Below are 21,004 nucleotides of genomic sequence, written 5' to 3'. Positions count from 1 at the left end.
TTCTTCCTCTTCTAGAAACACCTGGGCCAGTTGTGGATCTAAAGGCTTCAGCTGTAACAAAATCATCCTGCAATTTAGTATGGAAAAAACCTATCAGTGATGGTGGAAGCCGTATTTTTGCATATGTTGTGGAGGTTCTCATTGGTGAAGATAAATGGCAAGAAGTCATGCGAGCAAAGAACCTCCATTTTTCAATGAGAGATCTAAAAGAAGGACAAGAATACACTTTCAGAGTAAGAGCCCAAAATGATGCTGGATATGGAACGCCGACAGAGCTCACAATTGTGGCAAGAGATGATGTTGGTAAGAAACAACTTCGGATAATTAATTCTTTTATCCAAACCACATTTATTTCATGCATAACAACATTGCTATGCATGTGTACAAATCAGATGCCTTTAAAAGAACATCTGAATTTTATCAGAGTTTATGCATAGTTGAATAACTGGTCCCTTGATTTTTTACAGTGGCACCTGATCTTGATTTAAGAGATCTACCTGATTTGTGCTATGTAGCTAAAGAGGGTAGCAATTTCCGTCTTAAAATCCCAATTAAAGGCAAGCCTGTCCCAACTGTAACTTGGAAGAAAGACGAAGACCAGGCACTTACTGAAAGTGGAAGAGTTGCATTTGAATCTACAGCAGTTAACACCACCCTTGTAGTACGTGACTGCCAGAAAGCTGACGCTGGAAAATACACAATCACTCTGAAGAATGTCATTGGCAGCAAGGAAGGCACTATTTCTGTGAAAGTTGTTGGAAAACCTGGCATACCAACAGGTCCAGTAAAATTTGAAGAAGTCACAGCTGATGCCATAACCTTAAAGTGGGGTCCTCCAAAAGATGATGGTGGTTCAGAAATCACTAACTATGTCCTAGAGAAGAGAGATAATGTAAACAATAAGTGGGTGACTTGTGCCTCTGCAGTCCAGAAAACTACATTTAGAGTTACAAGACTTCACGAAGGAAATGAATATACATTCAGGATCAGGGCTGAAAATAAATACGGAGTAGGTGAAGGTCTTAAATCTGACCCTGTCATTGCAAAACATCCATTTGGTAAGTATACGTTATAATTAAAAAAAAAAAAAAAAAAAAAAAAAAAAAAAGTTTTATGGGTGATACTAATTTTTAATGCTTCTGCATTTTTGTATATATTGTTTAGATGTGCCAGATGCTCCTCCACCTCCCAACATTGTTGATGTTCGGCATGACTCTGTAGCTTTAACTTGGACTGATCCCAGAAGAACTGGAGGCTCACCAATTACAGGTATATCCCCAAAAGTCTCCTTAATATTTCAGTTCTTAATACTTATTTGTCTTTGTCAAAGGGTAAGATAGGCATTTATTATTTAAAGTGAGTGAGTGAGTGAATGAGTGAGTGATTTCACTGTTTCCCTTCCTACTCTTTCTGTATGATGAAACTTTCAAAGACTTACCTTAAAAATCAGGAAGAGACTAACTGAGAAACAGTATTTGTTCAGAGAGACAAAACATCTGAAGAACAAATAACAAACTCAGCTACGTGTTACATCACTCAAGGCTGTAAAATCAGAAATTTGTATTTGCAAGCATCTCATTCTTGCAATTACATACATCTTTAATGTATGTTCATATCCATTTCTTAATCTGGTTTTCAGTGTTGTTACTGCGCAATTCTTAAGTGGCATGCCATACAGACATTACGATATTTTGCAAAGCTAGGTTAAATGAAGATTTATAGAAAATTCCTCATTTTCACCTCATCATTTATCTTTTAGGTTATCACATTGAAGTCAAAGAAAGAAATAGTCTTCTGTGGAAGAGAGCCAATAAAACTCCAATAAGAATGAAAGATTTCAGAGTGACAGGATTAACTGAAGGACTGGAATACGAATTCAGAGTAATGGCAATCAATATGGCTGGAGTAGGTAAACCGAGTCTGCCATCTGAACCAGTTGTTGCACTTGATCCTATTGGTAAGTTATCAAAAGAACAAAAATAAAAATTCTGAAAGTTGAAATCACTCTTGTTTGACCATGGTTTATTGTTTTTTCTTTTAGATCCTCCTGGGAAACCTGAAGTTATCAATGTAACTAGGAACTCAGTAACACTCATTTGGACAGAACCAAAATATGATGGTGGACATAAGTTAACTGGCTATATAGTTGAAAAGCGTGATTTGCCCTCAAAAACTTGGACAAAAGCTAATCATGTGAATGTTCCAGACTGTGCATTTACTGTAACTGACCTTATTGAAGGCTCCAAGTACGAGTTCAGAATTAGAGCTAAGAACACTGCTGGAGCTATCAGTCCTCCATCTGAATCCACAGGAACCATAATATGCAAGGATGAGTATGGTATGTAGAAGATATCAGAAATAAAATTTATTTAACTCATTAAAACTTTTTTTTTTTTTTTTTTTTTTTTTTTTACTTCTTGCTATGACAACTTGGTTTGGTTTTGTTTTTTTTACAGAGGCACCAACAATTGTTATTGATCCTACTTTGAAGGAAGGTTTAACAGTGAAAGCAGGAGACACAATTACAGTGTCTGCTATTAGTATCCGTGGCAAACCACCTCCAACTTCAGCATGGTCAAAAGCTGGAAAAGATTTTAGGCCTTCAGAGCTTGTGCACATTGAAACCACACCAACTTCTTCTACTCTAAGTATCAAATATGCAACTAGAAAGGATTCTGGAGAATACATGATCACTGCAACCAATCCTTTTGGCACTAAGCAGGAGAGTGTACATGTGAAAGTTTTAGATGTTCCAGGACCTCCAGGGCCTATTGAGATCAGCAATGTTTCAGCAGAAAAAGCCACTCTTACATGGTCACCTCCTGCAGAAGATGGTGGATCACCAATCAAATCATATGTTCTTGAAAAGAGAGAGACTAGTCGACTGCTCTGGACATTAGTTGCTGAAAATATTGAGAGTTGTAGGCATGTTGTTAGCAAGCTTATTCAAGGAAATGAGTATGTTTTCCGTGTATCAGCAGTAAATCAATATGGCAAGGGTGAACCAGTACAATCAGAACCAGTTAAAATGGTGGACAGATTTGGTAAGCAGAACAAGCTAAAAGGTTCAAGTGTGCTTTTATTAATCTCTGAAGACTTGATTTTTGTTTAAACTTTGTACTTTTTTCTTTCTTACCAGGTCCCCCAGGTCCTCCTGGAAAACCAGAAGTAACAAATGTGACTAAAAATACTGTGACAGTTACCTGGAAAAGGCCAGTAGATGATGGTGGAAGTGAAATCACAGGTTACTATGTGGAGAGGAGAGAGAAGAAAGGTTTAAGATGGGTCAGAGCAACAAAGAAACCAGTTTCAGATCTTAGGTGTAAAGTAACTGGTCTCCTGGAAGGAAATGAATATGAATTCCGTGTCAGTGCAGAAAATAGAGCAGGAGTTGGACCACCAAGTGATGCTTCAAACTCAGTCATATGCAAGGATGTTGCATGTTAGTATCATGCTCTTTTTTTTTCAAGTGGTGGGTGCGGGATAAGTTCAGACAGTGTAAGAGTGACTTCCTCTGTAATGTAATGTCATATAATGTGGTATTTTATCTTTTGCTCACTTTTCAGACCCACCAGGTCCACCTGCAAATCCAAGAGTGACCGACACTACAAAGACAAGTGCATCTTTAGCCTGGGGCAAGCCTCATTATGATGGTGGTCTTGACATTATTGGCTATATAGTGGAACATCAAAAGGAAGGAGAAGAAGAATGGGTAAAAGATACAACAGGGACTGCTTTAAGAATCACTCAGTTTGTTGTTGCTCATCTGCAGCCAGGAGCCAAATACAATTTCAGAATCTCTGCCATGAATTCTGTAGGTGTTGGTGAACCAGCAGTAATTCCAAGTGTGGAAATTAAAGACCGGGAAGAGATTCCTGACTTTGAATTAGATGCTGAGCTAAGAAGAACACTTGTTGTTAGAGCTGGGTTAACTATTCGGATTTTTGTGCCAATTAAAGGACGTCCAACTCCAGAAGTTACGTGGACAAAAGATGATGTTTCACTCAAAGGACGTGCCAGTATTGAAAATACGGACTCTTTCACACTCTTGATTGTCACGGAGTGCACCAGATACGATGCAGGAAAATATGTAATGACTCTTGAAAATGCTGCTGGTAAGAAGACTGGCTTTGTAAATGTAAAAGTCTTGGATACACCAGGTCCACCAATAAACCTTAAGCCTAGAGAAATAACAAAGGACAGCATCACCCTCCAATGGGATATGCCTCTGATAGATGGCGGTTCACGTATAACCAACTATATTGTTGAGAAACGTGAATCAACTCGTAAAGCATATTCAACAGTCACAACCAACTGCCAGAAGTGTTCTTTCAGGATTCCTAATTTGGCGGAGGGGTGTGAATACTATTTCAGAGTGCTGGCTGAAAATGAGTTTGGTATTGGTGAACCAGCTGAAACTACAGAACCAGTAAGAGCTTCTGAAGCACCATCCCCACCTGAGAGCCTTAATATTATGGATGTGACACGAAACTCAGTTAGCCTGGCTTGGCCAAAACCAGAACATGATGGTGGTAGTAAGATCACCGGGTATGTAATTGAAGCACAAAGAAAAGGAACCAACCAATGGGCACATGTCACAACTGTAAAAACACTGGACTGTATAGTGAAGAATCTAACTGAAAATGAAGAGTATACTTTCCAGGTTATGGCAGTTAATAGTGCTGGAAGAAGTGCCCCAAGAGAAAGCAGACCAGTTATTATCAAGGAGCAAATGATGCTTCCAGAGTTTGACCTCCGTGGTATCTACCAGAAAACAGTCATTGCCAAAGCTGGTGACAATATCAAGATTGAAATCCCTGTGCTTGGTCGTCCAAGGCCAACTGTGACTTGGAAGAAAGAAGACCAGATACTTAAACAAACACAAAGAGTAAATTATGAAAATACTGCAACTGCAACCATACTAACCATTAATGAATGTACACGAAGTGATAGTGGTCAATATCCACTGTCAGCTAAAAATATTATTGGAGAAGTTAGTGAAGTTATTACAGTTCAAGTTCATGACATACCTGGACCTCCTACTGGACCAATTAAGTTTGATGAAATTTCATCTGACTTTGTTACATTTTCATGGCAGCCTCCTTTGAATGATGGAGGTGTACCAATAAGTAATTATGTTGTGGAGATGCGTCAAACTGACAGTACCACATGGACTGAATTGGCAACGACAGTGATACGTACTATATTTAAAGCTACTCGTCTTACTACTGGAGTAGAGTATCAGTTCCGAGTTAAAGCTCAAAATAGATATGGAATTGGTCCAGCCATTACTTCAGAATCTGTTGTTGCAAACTATCCATTTAAGGTACCTGGTCCTCCTGGTACTCCTCAGGTGATTGCAGTCACCAAAGAAACCATGACCATTAGCTGGAATGAGCCAGTTACTGACGGTGGAAGCCCCATTCTGGGATATCATGTTGAAAGAAAAGAACGAAATAGCATTCTTTGGCAGACTGTAAGTAAAATGCTGGTATCAGGCAATATCTTTAAATCAACTGGACTTACTGATGGCATTGCATATGAATTCCGTGTTATAGCAGAAAATCTGGCTGGCAAGAGTAAACCAAGCAAGCCATCTGAGCCTGTATTTGCTCTAGACCCAATAGATCCGCCTGGTAAGCCAATACCTCTGAACATTACCAGACATGCAGTGACACTGAAGTGGACTAAACCAGAATATAATGGCGGTTTTAAGATAACTGGCTACACTGTTGAAAAACGAGACCTTCCTAATGGCCGTTGGCTGAAGGCTAATTTCAGCAATATACTAGAGACTGAATTCACTGTAAGTGGTCTGACAGAAGATGCTGCCTATGAATTCCGTGTGATTGCTAGGAATGCTGGTGGGGCTGTCAGTCAGCCCTCTGAGCCATCAGATGCAATAACTTGTAGAGATGACATTGAAGCACCAAAGATAAGGGTGGATGCTAAATACAAAGACACCTTAGTGCTTAAAGCAGGTGAAGTTTTCCGACTTGAGGCTGATGTTTCAGGTCGCCCTCCACCATCAATGACATGGACAAAAGGAGAAAAAGAGCTTGAAGAAACAGCAAAATTAGAAATAAAAATAGCAGATTTCTCTACTGTTCTTATCAATAAAGATTCTTCAAGAAGAGATGGCGGTGCCTATACACTTACTGCAACAAATCCTGGTGGCTTTGCCAAACATATCTTCAATGTTAAGGTTCTTGATAGACCTGGTCCCCCAGAAGGGCCTTTGGCTGTGTCTGAAGTCACTGCAGAAAAATGTGTGCTGTCATGGTTACCTCCACTGGATGATGGAGGTGCAAAGATTGACCATTATGTGGTTGAAAAACGTGAAACCAGTAGATTGGCATGGACAGCTGTAGCCACAGAAGTTCCATTAACTAAACTGAAGGTTACTAAGCTGTTGAAGGGCAATGAATATGTGTTCCGTGTTATGGCTGTTAACAAATACGGAGTTGGCGAGCCTCTGGAATCAGAGCCCATTCTTGCAGTAAATCCATATGTGCCACCTGATCCACCTAAAACACCTGAAGTAACAGCAATTACAAAAGATTCTATGGTTGTCTGTTGGGGCCATCCTGATTCTGATGGCGGGAGCCCAATAACTAACTACATTGTGGAACGTCGTGACAGAGCTGGTCTTCGGTGGGTAAAATGTAACAAACGGGTTGTTACCGACTTACGTTATAAGGTGTCAGGACTAACAGAAGGCCATGAATATGAATACAGAGTCATGGCTGAAAATGCTGCTGGAGTCAGTGAGCCAAGCCCAACCAGTCCATTCTACAAAGCTTGTGATACTGTGTTTAAGCCTGGTCCCCCAGGTAATCCTCGTGTTCTGGATAGCAGCAGGTCCTCTATTACAATAGCATGGAACAAACCAATATATGATGGTGGTTCAGAGATCACAGGTTACATGGTTGAGATTGCACTGCCTGAGGAAGATGAGTGGAAGATTGTAACTCCACCAGTAGGTCTAAAGGCCACTTCTTTTACCATCACTGACCTAAAAGAAAACCAAGAGTATAAGATCCGGATATATGCTATGAACTCTGAAGGTCTTGGAGAACCTGCTCTTGTTCCTGGGACTCCGAAAGCTGAAGAAAGACTACTACCTCCAGAGATTGAACTCGATGCAGAACTACGTAAAGTTGTAACTATTAGGGCCTGCTGTACTCTAAGACTCTTTGTCCCAATTAAAGGAAGACCAGCACCTGAAGTAAAATGGACAAGAGAACACGGGGAATCTTTGGATAGAGCAAGCATCGAATCAACAAGCTCTTATACTCTGCTTATTGTTGAAAATGTAAATAGATTTGATAGTGGCAAATACATGCTGACAATTGAAAACAGCTCAGGTAGTAAGTCAGCATTTGTGAATGTCAGAGTTCTTGATACCCCAGGGGCACCTCAAGATCTGAAAATAAAAGAAGTTACAAAATCATCTGTTACACTCACATGGGAGCCTCCTCTCATAGATGGTGGCTCTAAAATAAAAAATTACATTGTTGAAAAGCGTGAATCAACAAGAAAAGCTTATTCAACTGTTAATGCCAATTGCCACAAGACCAGCTGGAAAGTCGATTCATTACAAGAAGGCTGCAACTACTACTTCAGAGTCCTAGCTGAAAATGAGTATGGAATAGGCCTTCCAGTTGAAACTTCAGAATCAGTAAAAGTATCAGAAAGACCACTTCCACCAGGGAAGATAACCTTGTTGGATGTGACAAGAAATAGTGTGTCCTTATCTTGGGAAAAACCTGAACATGATGGCGGTAGCAGAATTCTTGGCTACATTGTAGAAATGCAAAGCAAAGGCAGTGAAAAGTGGTCAACTTGTGCTACAGTAAAAGTTACTGAAGCCACTATCACAGGATTGATCCAAGGTGAAGAATACACCTTCCGTGTTTCAGCTCAGAATGAAAAAGGTATCAGTGATCCCCGCCAGCTGGGTGTACCTGTTGTTGCAAAAGATCTTGTGATTCCACCGGCTTTCAAACTACTGTTTACCACTTTCAGTGTTCTAGCAGGAGAAGACTTAAAGGTTGATGTTCCTTTTGTTGGTCGGCCCAAACCAGCAGTGCTTTGGCATAAAGATAATGTAGCATTGAAGCAGACTACCAGAGTAAATGCTGAAAGTTCAGAAAATATCACAGTGTTAACAATAAAAGAAGCATGCAGAGAAGATGTGGGAGCATATTTAGTTAAACTTACAAACTCTGCAGGTGAAGCAACCGAGACCCTAAATATTGTTGTCCTTGACAAACCAGGACCTCCAACTGGCCCAGTCAAAGTAGATGAAGTAACAGCAGATAGTATTACCATTTCCTGGGAGCCACCCAAGTATGATGGTGGTAGCTCTATCAATAATTATATTGTCGAAAAAAGAGACACATCCACCACCACTTGGCAGATTGTGTCAGCTACTGTTGCAAGAACAACGATAAAAGCATGTCGATTAAAGACTGGCTGTGAATACCAGTTCAGAATCACAGCTGAGAACCGATACGGGAAGAGTACATATCTTACTTCAGAGCCGATTGTAGCCCAATACCCATTTAAAGTTCCTGGCCCACCTGGAACACCTTTTGTAACAAGTGTCTCAAAAGACAGTATGATGGTACAATGGAATGAACCAGTCAATGACGGTGGTAGCAAGATCATAGGTTATCACTTGGAGCGCAAAGAAAGAAATAGCATTTTGTGGGCTAAACTGAATAAAACACCTATTCCAGATACCAAATTTAAGACAACTGGCCTTGAGGAAGGTCTTGAATATGAATTCAGAGTTTATGCAGAAAACATAGTGGGCACTGGAAAAGCAAGTAGAGCATCTGAATGCTATACTGCACATGACCCATGTGACCCTCCAGGTCGTCCAGAACCTATAATTGTCACAAGAAGCTCAGTAACACTTCAGTGGAAGAAACCTGTATATGATGGTGGAAGTAAGATCACAGGCTATGTTGTTGAAAAGAAGGAGCTACCTGATGGTCGCTGGATGAAAGCAAGTTTTACAAATGTCATTGATACCCACTTTGAAGTAACCGGTCTGGTTGAAAACCAGAGGTATGAGTTCCGTGTTATAGCACGAAATGCTGCAGGTGTTTTCAGTGAACCATCTGAGAGTTCAGGTGCTATTACAGCAAGAGATGAAGTAGAACCACCTCATATAAGTATGGATCCAAAATACAAAGACACAATTGTAGTACATGCCGGTGAGTCATTCAAGCTTGAAGCCGATGTACATGGGAAACCAATACCTTCCATTCAGTGGCTAAAAGGTGATCGTGAACTGACAAATACTGCTCGTATGGAAATTAAAAGTACCGATTTTGCAACAAGTCTTAGTGTGAAGGAAGCCATTAGAGTTGACAGTGGTCAGTACATACTGTTGGCAAAGAATGTTGCTGGTGAAAAGAAAGTTCCTGTTAATGTCAAAGTTCTTGATAGACCTGGGCCACCAGAAGGACCTGTTGAGATTACAGGTGTTACTGCTGAAAAATGCATGTTGTCATGGAAACCTCCACTACAAGATGGTGGTAGTGATATTTCACACTATGTTGTGGAAAAAAGGGAAACCAGTCGCCTGGTTTGGACTGTTGTTGATTCAAACGTGCAGACCCTTAACTGCAAAGTTACTAAACTTTTAGAAGGAAATGAGTATGTTTTCCGCATCATGGCAGTAAATAAATACGGTGTTGGTGAACCTCTTGAGTCTGAACCAGTACTTGCAAAGAATCCATTTGTAGTGCCGCTTCCACCGAAGGCACCAGAAGTCACCGCCATTACCAAGGATTCTATGATAGTTGTATGGGAAAGGCCAGCTTCAGATGGAGGTAGTGAAATCCTGGGCTACATCCTTGAAAAACGAGATAAGGAAGGTATTCGCTGGACAAGATGTAACAAACGCCTGATAAGTGAACTGCGATATAGAGTGACTGGACTGATAGAAAATCATGATTATGAATACAGAGTTTCAGCTGAAAATGCTGCTGGTCTTAGTGAACCAAGCCTGCCTTCCACTTACTATAAGGCATGTGATCCTATTTACAAGCCAGGACCACCTAATAATCCTAAAGTCACGGATGTTACAAGATCATCAGTTTTCCTTTCATGGGGCAAACCTATCTATGATGGTGGCTCTGAAATTCAGGGATACATTGTGGAAAAATGTGATGTAAGTGATGGTGAATGGGCAATTTGCACCCCTCCAACTGGAATTAAGAATACCCATATGGAAGTAGAAAAACTAGTGGAAAAACACGAATACAAATTCCGCATCTGTGCAGTTAATAAAGTAGGAGTTGGAGAGCATGCAGATGTTCCTGGTTCTGTTATTGTGGAAGAAAAGATGGAGGCACCAGACCTTGACCTTGACATGGAATTAAGGAAGATTGTAAATGTGCGTGCAGGAGGTTCCTTAAGACTGTTTGTTCCCATCAGAGGTCGTCCAACACCTGAAGTAAAATGGGGTAAAATGGATGGTGAGATCAGAGAAGCAGCTATTATAGACACCACTAGCAGCTTTACTTCCCTTGTTCTAGACAATGTTAACAGATTTGATACTGGAAAATATACTCTGACTTTAGAAAACAGCAGTGGAACAAAGTCTGCCTTTGTCAGTGTAAGAGTACTGGATACCCCAAGTGCACCTGTTAATTTAAAAATCAGAGAGATTACTAAAGACTCTGTCTCACTTTCATGGGAGCCTCCTCTCTTGGATGGTGGAGCAAAAATAAAGAATTACATTATTGAAAAGCGTGAAGCGACAAGAAAGGCATATGCAGCTGTTGTAACAAACTGCCACAAGACTTCATGGAAAGTAGATCAACTTCAGGAGGGCTGCTATTACTTCTTTAGAATCTCTGCTGAGAATGAATATGGAATTGGCCTCCCTGCAGAAACCAGTGACCCAGTTAAAGTTGCTGAAGTTCCACAGCCTCCTGGGAAAATAACAGTGGATGATGTCACCAGAAATAGTGTTTCACTAAGCTGGGCAAAACCTGAACATGATGGCGGCAGCAAGATCATACAATATATTGTTGAAATGCAGGCAAAGGGTAGTGAGAAGTGGTCAGAGTGTGCTCGTGTGAAAACACTTGAAGCAGTTATTACTAACCTAACTCAAGGGGAAGAATATCTTTTTAGAGTAATGGCTGTAAACGAAAAGGGTAAAAGTGATCCTAGAGCCCTTGCTGTTCCAATAGCTGCCAAAGATCTGGTGATTGAACCCGATGTAAGACCTGCTTTTCACAGTTATAGTATCCAAGTGGGACAAGATCTGAAAGTAGAAGTACCAATTGCAGGTCGACCTAAACCAACTGTTACTTGGCTAAAAGATGGCCAGAAATTAAGGCAGACAACAAGAGTCAATGTTAGTGATTTAACTGATCTCACTATACTTAATATTAAAGAAACTAGCAAAGAGGACAGTGGCACTTATGAAATCACTGTGGCTAATGTTGTTGGGCAGAAGTCTGCCTCTGTTGAAATTATAACTCTAGACAAACCTGACCCTCCAGTAGGACCTGTGAAGTTTGATGAAATAAGTGCAGAAAGTATTACTCTGTCATGGAATCCTCCGGTGTACACAGGCGGTTGCCAAATCACCAACTATGTTGTTCATAAGAGAGATACCACAACCACAGTTTGGGAAACAGTTTCAGCTACTGTTGCAAGAACTACGCTGAAAGTGACTAAACTAAAAACTGGTTCAGAATATCAGTTCAGAATATTTGCTGAGAACAGGTATGGGCAAAGCTTTGCACTGGAATCTACACCGGTTGTGGCACAGTACCCCTACAAAGAACCAGGACCTCCTGGTACACCATTTGTGACAATGGTTACAAAAGACTCCATGGTCGTACAATGGCATGAACCAATAAATGATGGTGGCAGTAAGGTGTTGGGCTACCATCTTGAGAGAAAGGAGAAAAACAGCATTTTGTGGACTAAAGTGAACAAGACTATTATTCAGGACACAAGTTTCAAGACAACTAATCTTGAAGAAGGAATTGAATATGAATTTAGAGTTTCTGCAGAAAATATTGTTGGTGTAGGCAAAACAAGTAAAGTTTCTGAGTGCTATGTAGCTCGTGACCCCTGTGATCCTCCAGGTCGCCCAGAAGCTATAATAATAAAAAGAAGTTCTATTACTCTACAGTGGACCAAACCAGAATACGATGGTGGAAGTAAAATTACAGGTTATATTGTAGAGAAACGTGACTTACCTGATGGTCGCTGGATGAAAGCTAGCTTCACAAATGTCATTGAAACTCAATTCACTGTAACAGGGCTTACTGAAGACCAAAGGTATGAATTTAGAGTAATTGCAAAGAATGCTGTAGGTGCAATAAGTAAGCCTTCTGACAGTACAGGGCCAATAACAGCAAGGGATGAAGTTGAACTTCCACGAATTTCAATGGATCCGAAATATAAAGACACAATTGTTGTAAATGCTGGTGATACATTCAGACTTGAGGCTGATGTTCACGGAAAGCCACTACCAACTATTAAGTGGTACAAAGGAGATAAAGAGCTAGAGGAAACTGCTAGATATGAAATAAAGAACACAGATTTCAGTGCATTAATAATTGTAAAAGATGCTATTAGAGTTGATGGTGGACAGTATATTTTAGAAGCTTCTAATGTTGCAGGAACAAAGACAGTACCAGTAAATGTAAAAGTCCTGGACAGGCCAGGCCCTCCTGAGGGGCCTGTCCAAGTGACAGGAGTTACAGCTGAAAAATGTTCATTGGCATGGGCTCCTCCTCTTCATGATGGTGGCAGTGATATTTCTCATTACATTGTAGAGAAGAGAGAAACTAGTCGCCTAGCATGGACTGTTGTTGCTTCAGAGGTTTTACCTACAATGCTCAAAGTAACAAAACTCTTGGAAGGAAATGAATATATTTTCCGTATTATGGCAGTTAACAAGTATGGAGTTGGTGAGCCATTAGAATCTGTGCCGGTAATGATGAAAAATCCATTTGTAGTTCCTGGTCCACCAAAGGCTTTGGAAATTACCAATATCACAAAGGACTCTATGACTGTCTGCTGGAGCCGACCAGATAGTGATGGAGGTAGTGAAATCATAGGTTACGTTGTAGAAAAGAGAGACCGAGCAGGCATCAGATGGATAAAATGCAATAAACGACGAATTACAGATTTGCGATTAAGAGTTACAGGATTAGCAGAGGATCATGAGTATGAATTCAGAGTTTCTGCTGAAAATGCTGCTGGAGTGGGTGAGCCAAGCCAAGTTTCCCCTTACTTTAAAGCTTGTGACCCCATATTCAAGCCTGGTCCACCTACAAATGCCCATGTCGTAGATACCACCAAAAGCTCAGTTACACTTGGTTGGAGTAAACCTATTTATGATGGTGGTTGTGAAATTCAAGGATACCTTGTAGAAATCTGTAAAGCAGATGAAGATGAATGGTCCCTTGTTACTCCACAGACAGGTGTACGTGCTACTCGATTTGAAATCACAAAGCTTGTTGAACATCAGGAATATAAACTACGAGTGTGTGCTCTCAACAAGGTTGGTGTAGGAGAGGCTGCATCAGTTCCTGGTACTATTAAACCAGAAGACCAACTTGAAGCTCCGGAACTTGATATTGATTCAGAGCTAAGGAAAGGGATAGTGGTTAGAGCTGGTGGGTCTGCAAGGATTCATATACCATTCAGGGGACGACCAACACCTGATATCACATGGTCTCGAGAAGAAGGTGAATTCACAGATAAAGTTCAAATTGATAAAGGCATAAACTACACACAACTCTCAATTGACAACTGTGATAGAAATGATGCTGGAAAGTATATTCTTAAGTTGGAGAACAGCAGTGGTTCTAAATCTGCATTTGTTACTGTAAAAGTCTTAGACACACCAGGGCCACCACAAAACTTAGTAGTAAAGGACATAAAGAAGGATTCTGCTGTATTATCTTGGGAACCACCCATTATTGATGGTGGTGCAAAGGTGAAGAACTATGTAATAGACAAGCGTGAGTCAACCAGGAAGGCATTTGCAAATGTCAGTGCTAAGTGTGGCAAGACAAGCTTTAAAGTTGAAAATCTTACAGAAGGAGCAATCTATTACTTCAGAGTCATGGCTGAAAATGAATTTGGAATTGGTGTTCCAGCTGAAACCACAGATGCTGTGAAAGCCTCAGAGCCACCTCTGCCTCCTGGAAAAGTAACTCTCACTGATGTGACTCAGAGAAGTGCATCACTCACATGGGAAAAACCTGAACATGATGGAGGTAGCAGAATTTTGGGATACATTGTTGAAATGCTGCCTAAAGGAACAGAAAAATGGAGTGTTGTTAGTGAGACCAAAACATGCAGCGCAGTTGTGTCTGGTCTGAGTCCAGGGCAGGAATATCAATTCCATGTGATTGCCTACAATGAAAAAGGCAAAAGTGATCCCCGAGCACTTGGAGTTCCTGTGATAGCTGAAGACTTGACAATTGCGCCAAGTTTCAAGTTGATGTTTAATACATATAGCGTGCAGGCTGGAGAAGATCTAAAGGTAGAAGTACCATTTATAGGTAGACCCAAACCTACTATTACTTGGACAAAAGATGAACAGCCATTGAAACAGACAACCAGATTGAATATTCAGGATACATCAACATCAACTATCTTACATATTAAGGAAAGCAACAAAGAGGACTTTGGTAAATATACAGTAACAGCATCAAACACAGCAGGTACAGCAACAGAGCACCTGAGCATCATTGTACTGGAGAAGCCTGGCCCACCACGAGGACCCGTGCGCTTTGATGAAGTTAGTGCAGACTTTGTAGTTTTATCATGGGATCCACCTGATTATACTGGTGGCTGTCAGATAAGCAACTATATTGTAGAAAAGCGTGACACAAGCACTACCACATGGAGTATTGTGTCAGCAACTGTTGCAAGAACAACTATCAAATCAACAAAGCTTAAAACAGGTTCTGAATACCAGTTCAGGATTTCTGCTGAAAATAGATATGGAAAGAGCTCTCCTTTGGACTCTAAGCCAGTTGTTGTGCAATACCCCTACAAGGTGCCTGGGCCACCTGGAACACCATTTGTAACAGCAGCTTCCAAGGACCATATGATTGTACAATGGAACGAACCAGTTAATGATGGAGGAAGCAAAGTTCTTGGCTACCATCTTGAACGTAAAGATAAGAACAGCATTCTTTGGACAAAACAGAACAAGTCACTCATTGCAGACACCAAATATAAAACAGATGGCCTTGAAGAAGGTCTTGAATATGAGTTCAGAGTTTCTGCTGAAAACATTGTTGGCATTGGTAAAGTCAGCAAAGTATCAGAATTGTTTGTTGCCCGAGATCCATGTGACCCACCTGGCCGCCCCGAGGCCATTGTTGTTACAAGAAATAATATCACACTGAAGTGGAAGAAACCAGAATATGATGGAGGAAGCAAAATAACTGGATATATTGTAGAAAAGAAAGAACTACCAGATGGTCGGTGGATGAAAGCCAGCTTTACAAATGTGTTAGAAACAGAATTTACAGTAAGTGGTCTTGTTGAAGACCAACGATATGAATTTAGAGTCATTGCAAGAAATGCAGCAGGTTGCTTGAGTGAACCATCTGAAAGTACAGGGCCCATTACTGCCAGAGATGAAATTGAAGCACCGGGGGCTTCTCTGGATCCTAAATACAAAGATGTCATTGTTGTTCATGCTGGAGAAACCTTTGTTCTTGAAGCTGATATCCACGGCAAACCTATTCCTGACATTACATGGTCAAAAGATGGTAAAGACCTTGAAGAAGCAACTGCAAGAATGGAAATTAAATCTACCATTCAAAAAACAACTCTTACTGTCAAGGACTGTGTAAGAGTAGATGGAGGTCACTATACTCTTAACCTCAGGAATGTGGGTGGCACAAAATCTATACCTATCACTGTAAAAGTTCTTGACAGGCCAGGACCTCCAGAAGGACCTTTGAAGGTTACCGGTGTCACAGCAGAAAAATGCTACTTGGCATGGTCTCCGCCTTTACATGATGGTGGTTCTAGTATCTCACATTATATCATTGAGAAGAGAGAGACAAGCAGGCTTTCATGGACACAGGTATCTACAGATGTGCAGGCTCTTAACCACAAAGTAACCAGACTCCTTGCTGGCAATGAGTACATTTTCCGTGTAATGGCAGTGAACAAATATGGAACTGGAGAACCCTTGGAGTCTGAGCCAATTGTGGCTCGTAATCCATACAAACCCCCTGGTCCTCCTTCAACACCTGAAGTTTCAGCAATCACAAAAGATTCTATGGTTGTAACATGGGGTCGTCCAGAAGACAACGGGGGTGCTGAAATTGAAGGTTACATACTTGAAAAACGAGACAAAGATGGTGTCCGGTGGACAAAATGCAATAAGAAAAGGCTGACAGACTTGCGATTCAGAGTAACAGGTCTTAGTGATGGGCATTTCTATGAATTTAGGGTTTCTGCTGAAAACGCTGCAGGTATAGGGGAACCCAGTGAACCATCCATTTTCTATCGTGCTTGTGATGTATTATATCCACCAGGTCCACCAAGCAATCCAAAGGTTACAGATACTTCCAGGTCATCAGTTTCCCTTGCCTGGAGTAAGCCCATTTATGATGGTGGTGCTCCAGTTAAGGGATATGTAGTAGAAGCAAAAGAAGCAGCTGCTGATGAATGGACTACCTGCACCCCACCAACAGGACTACAAGCAAAACAGTTCACTGTAACAAAACTTAAAGAGAACCAGGAGTATAACTTCCGCATCTGTGCCATCAATTCAGAAGGAGTAGGAGAACCTGCTATTATACCTGGTACAGTTATAGCAGTGGACAAGATTGAACCTCCTGAAATTGAACTTGATGCAGATCTCAGAAAAGTAGTTACTGTACGTGCTAGTGGTACATTGCGTCTGTTTGTCACCATCAAAGGAAGACCAGAACCTGAAGTTAAATGGGAGAAAGCAGAAGGAACAATTAGTGATCGAGCTCAGATTGAAGTCACCAGTTCCTATACAATGCTGGTAATTGACAATGTGAATAGATTTGATAGTGGTAGATACAATCTATCTTTAGAGAATAACAGTGGCAAAAAATCAGCTTTTGTTAATGTCAGAGTGCTTGATACGCCCAGTGCACCCATAAATCTGACAATCAGAGAAGTGAAAAAAGATTTTGTAACACTAGCCTGGGAACCACCACTTATTGATGGTGGAGCTAAAATTACCAACTACGTAGTGGAAAAGCGAGAATCCACAAGAAAAGCATATGCCACAGTTACAAGCAACTGCACTAAGAATTCCTTCAAAATTACTCAACTGCAAGAAGGATGTAGTTATTACTTCCGTGTTCTAGCTGTAAATGAATATGGGGTTGGCTTACCAGCAGAAACACCTGACCCAATTAAGGTTTCTGAACCACCTTCTCCACCTGCAAAGGTCATTCTTATTGATGTGACTCGCAACTCTGCTTCAATTAAATGGGAAAAGCCAGAGAGTGATGGTGGCAGTAAAATTACTGGTTATATAGTAGAAATGCAAACCAAAGGAAGTATAAAATGGAGTGCATGTACCCAAGTGAAAACATTAGAAGCAACAATAACAGGCTTAAGCATGGGAGAAGAGTATAGTTTCAGAGTGATTGCTATTAATGAAAAAGGAAAAAGTGATCCAAGAGAACTTGGTGTCCCAGTCGTTGCAAAAGATATTGAAATCCAGCCATCTGCCGAGCTCCTTTTCAACACATTCACTGTGAAAGCTGGAGATGATCTTAAGATTGAAGTGCCATTCAGAGGGAGACCTTTTCCATCCATTAGCTGGAAGAAGGATGGGAATCCCTTAAAAGAGACAACCAGGGTAAATGTTCAGACATCAAAGACTTCAACTTCACTATTCATTAAGGAAGCTTCAAATGAAGATTTGGGACATTATGAATTACAGCTTTCAAATACTGCTGGATCATCAACAGCTTCTTTAACTGTAGTTGTCCTTGACAGACCAGGACCACCAACTGATGTTCATATTGATGAAGTTAGTGCTGATAGTGTAACTCTGTCTTGGAAACCTCCAGAATATGATGGTGGGTGCCATATTAGCAATTACATTGTAGAGAAGCGAGAAACTACCACAACAACATGGGAGGTAGTATCTGCAGCAGTTGCAAGAACATCAGTTAAAGTAGCTCGACTTACCACTGGTTCTGAATATCAGTTCCGTATTTGTGCAGAAAATCGGTATGGGAAAAGCACTTACACTAATTCTCCATCTGTTGTGGCAGAGTATCCATTTAAGCCTCCAGGACCACCTGGAACTCCTCATGTGATACATGCAACTAAAACTTCCATGATTGTAACATGGCAGGTACCAGTTAATGATGGAGGTAGCAGAGTACTAGGGTATCACCTGGAGCGTAAAGAAAGAAGCAGCATTCTTTGGGCAAAAGTCAACAAAAGCCTTATAGCGGATACACAAATGAAAGTTACAGGTCTTGATGAAGGACTGCTATATGAATATCGTGTATATGCTGAAAACATTGCAGGCATAGGCAAATGCAGTAAATCATGTGAACCAGTTGCTGCAAGAGATCCATGTGATCCTCCTGGTCAACCAGAAGTTACTAACATTACAAGAACATGTGTCTCACTGAAATGGACTAAACCAGAATATGATGGTGGAGCTAAAGTAACAGGATATATTATTGAACGCAGAGAGATACCAGATGGCCGCTGGCTAAAGTGTAATTTTACTAATGTGCAAGAAACGTATTATGATGTAGGTGGACTTACAGAAGACCAGCGATATGAGTTCCATGTGATTGCAAAGAATGCTGCTGGACTTTTCAGTCAGCCGTCTGAATCAACTGGACCTGTGACTGTAAAAGATGATGTAGAGGCTCCAAGAATTATGATGGATGTCAAATTCAGAGACATTGTAGTTGTGAAAGCTGGAGAAGTGTTTAAAGTCAATGCTGATTTTGCAGGACGGCCAATTCCAGTGATTTCATGGACAAAGGACGGCAAAGAGCTTGAGGGAAAAGCTAGAGTTGAAATAGCCTCAACAGACCACACTACTGCAATAACTGTTAAGGACTGCATCCGAGGTGATTCAGGACAGTATGTACTAACTTTACAAAATATTGCAGGAACAAGATCTTTGGCAATTAATTGCAAAGTACTTGATAGACCTGGCCCACCTGCAGGCCCCTTAGAAATAAATGGCCTTACTGCTGAAAAGTGTCATTTATCATGGGGACCCCCTCAAGAAAATGGAGGTGCAGATATTGATTATTATATTGTAGAAAAACGTGAGACCAGTAGAATTGCATGGACTCTTTGTGAAGGAGAGCTTAGAACAACATCCTGTAAAGTGACAAAACTGCTGAAGGGTAATGAGTATATTTTTAGAGTGATGGGAGTTAACAAGTATGGCGTTGGTGAGCCTCTAGAAAGTGTTGCTATCAAAGCCCTAGACCCATTTACAGTTCCCAGTCCACCTACATCTTTAGAGATAACCAGTGTAAGCAAGGATTCAATCACTTTGTGCTGGGCAAGACCTGAGAGTGATGGAGGCAATGAGATCTCTGGCTATGTAATTGAAAGACGTGAGAAAACTAGCCTAAGATGGATCCGTGTAAACAAAAAGCCAGTTTATGATTTAAGAGTGAAGTCATCTGGTCTCCGTGAAGGATGTGAATATGAATTCCGAGTTTATGCAGAAAATGCTGCTGGCCTCAGTCTTCCAAGTCAAAACACACCATTGATTCGGGCAGAAGATCCAATTTTCTTGCCATCTCCCCCAACTAAACCTAAGATTATGGATTCTACAAGGTCAAATATCACAATTGGGTGGACAAAACCACTGTTTGATGGAGGTGCTCCAGTAACTGCATACACAGTTGAATACAAGAAAATTGATGAAACTGACTGGACAACTGCTATTCAGAACTTAAGAGGTACAGAGTACACAATAACTGGGTTAGCATCAGGCTCTGAATATGTCTTTAGAGTGAGATCCATCAATAAAATTGGTGTCAGTGAACCAAGTGATATCTCAGAACCTCAGGTGGCAAAAGAAAGAGAGGAGGAACCTACTTTTGATATTGATAGTGAAATGCGGAAGACGCTAATTGTAAAGGCTGGTGAATCATTCACAATGACAGTTCCTTTCAGAGGCAAACCAGTCCCAAATGTAACATGGAACAAACCAGATACTGATCTCCGTACACGAGCAAGCATTGATATTTCAGATAATCGCACATCTCTTACTATTGAAAAAGCAACAAGAAATGATTCTGGAAAATATACATTGACATTACAAAACATCCTCAATACTGCTACCTTGACTTTAGTTGTCAAAGTTCTTGATACTCCTGGCCCACCATCTCATATTGCAGCAAAAGATGTAACTAAAGAATCTGCTGTGTTATCATGGGATGTTCCTGAAAATGATGGTGGGGCACCTGTGAAGAACTATGTTATTGAAAAACGAGAAGCTAGCAAAAAAGCATGGGTCACTGTGACCAATAATTGTCATCGTCTGTCATATAAAGTAACTGGCTTACAAGAAGGTGCCATTTACTACTTCCGAGTTTCTGGAGAAAATGAGTATGGTGTTGGAATGCCTTGTGAGACCAAGGAGGGAACTAAAATAACAGGTATGGTTCACTAATAAAAATAATTTAATATTATGTAGCAATACGTATTCTAAAATGTTTAATTCAAAATAATATAAAAACATGTTAAATCTATTAACTGTAAGAAGGTAAATATGTGGTGGTTATGTCTGTGGTTTTACAAAAGTAAATGCTAAATAGTAGCTTGAATGTTGTTTTGCTTGCATTTTACTTAAAATGTTTCTAATATAAAAATTCATTAAAAATATATTTTCCCAATCCAGATGGCATTCTTATGTAATTGTAACATAAAAAGGAAATACCTCCTATATTGTTTATATATTGCTTAAGCTGTTAAACCCTTTTTTTTTTTT

General features: G+C 40.5%; 1 protein-coding gene across 1 annotated transcript in view; it reads left to right on the top strand.

The window, feature by feature from the left end:
* LOC118169716 (titin-like) overlaps window positions 1–21,004 on the top strand; it is a 241,538-nt gene that overhangs the window by 192,217 nt on the left and 28,317 nt on the right. The window contains exons 265-272 of the mRNA XM_035331227.1: window positions 16–303; window positions 468–1,058; window positions 1,165–1,269; window positions 1,760–1,957; window positions 2,042–2,338; window positions 2,457–3,044; window positions 3,140–3,442; window positions 3,567–20,672. Of these exons, the coding sequence (XP_035187118.1) occupies window positions 16–303; window positions 468–1,058; window positions 1,165–1,269; window positions 1,760–1,957; window positions 2,042–2,338; window positions 2,457–3,044; window positions 3,140–3,442; window positions 3,567–20,672 (19,476 nt within the window). The remainder of the gene's footprint in view (window positions 1–15; window positions 304–467; window positions 1,059–1,164; window positions 1,270–1,759; window positions 1,958–2,041; window positions 2,339–2,456; window positions 3,045–3,139; window positions 3,443–3,566; window positions 20,673–21,004) is intronic.

This window comes from Oxyura jamaicensis, chromosome 7 (assembly GCF_011077185.1).
Source record: "Oxyura jamaicensis isolate SHBP4307 breed ruddy duck chromosome 7, BPBGC_Ojam_1.0, whole genome shotgun sequence".
In the NCBI taxonomy this organism is placed as follows: Eukaryota; Metazoa; Chordata; class Aves; order Anseriformes; family Anatidae; genus Oxyura; species Oxyura jamaicensis.
This window is presented reverse-complemented; position numbering and strand designations above follow the sequence as displayed.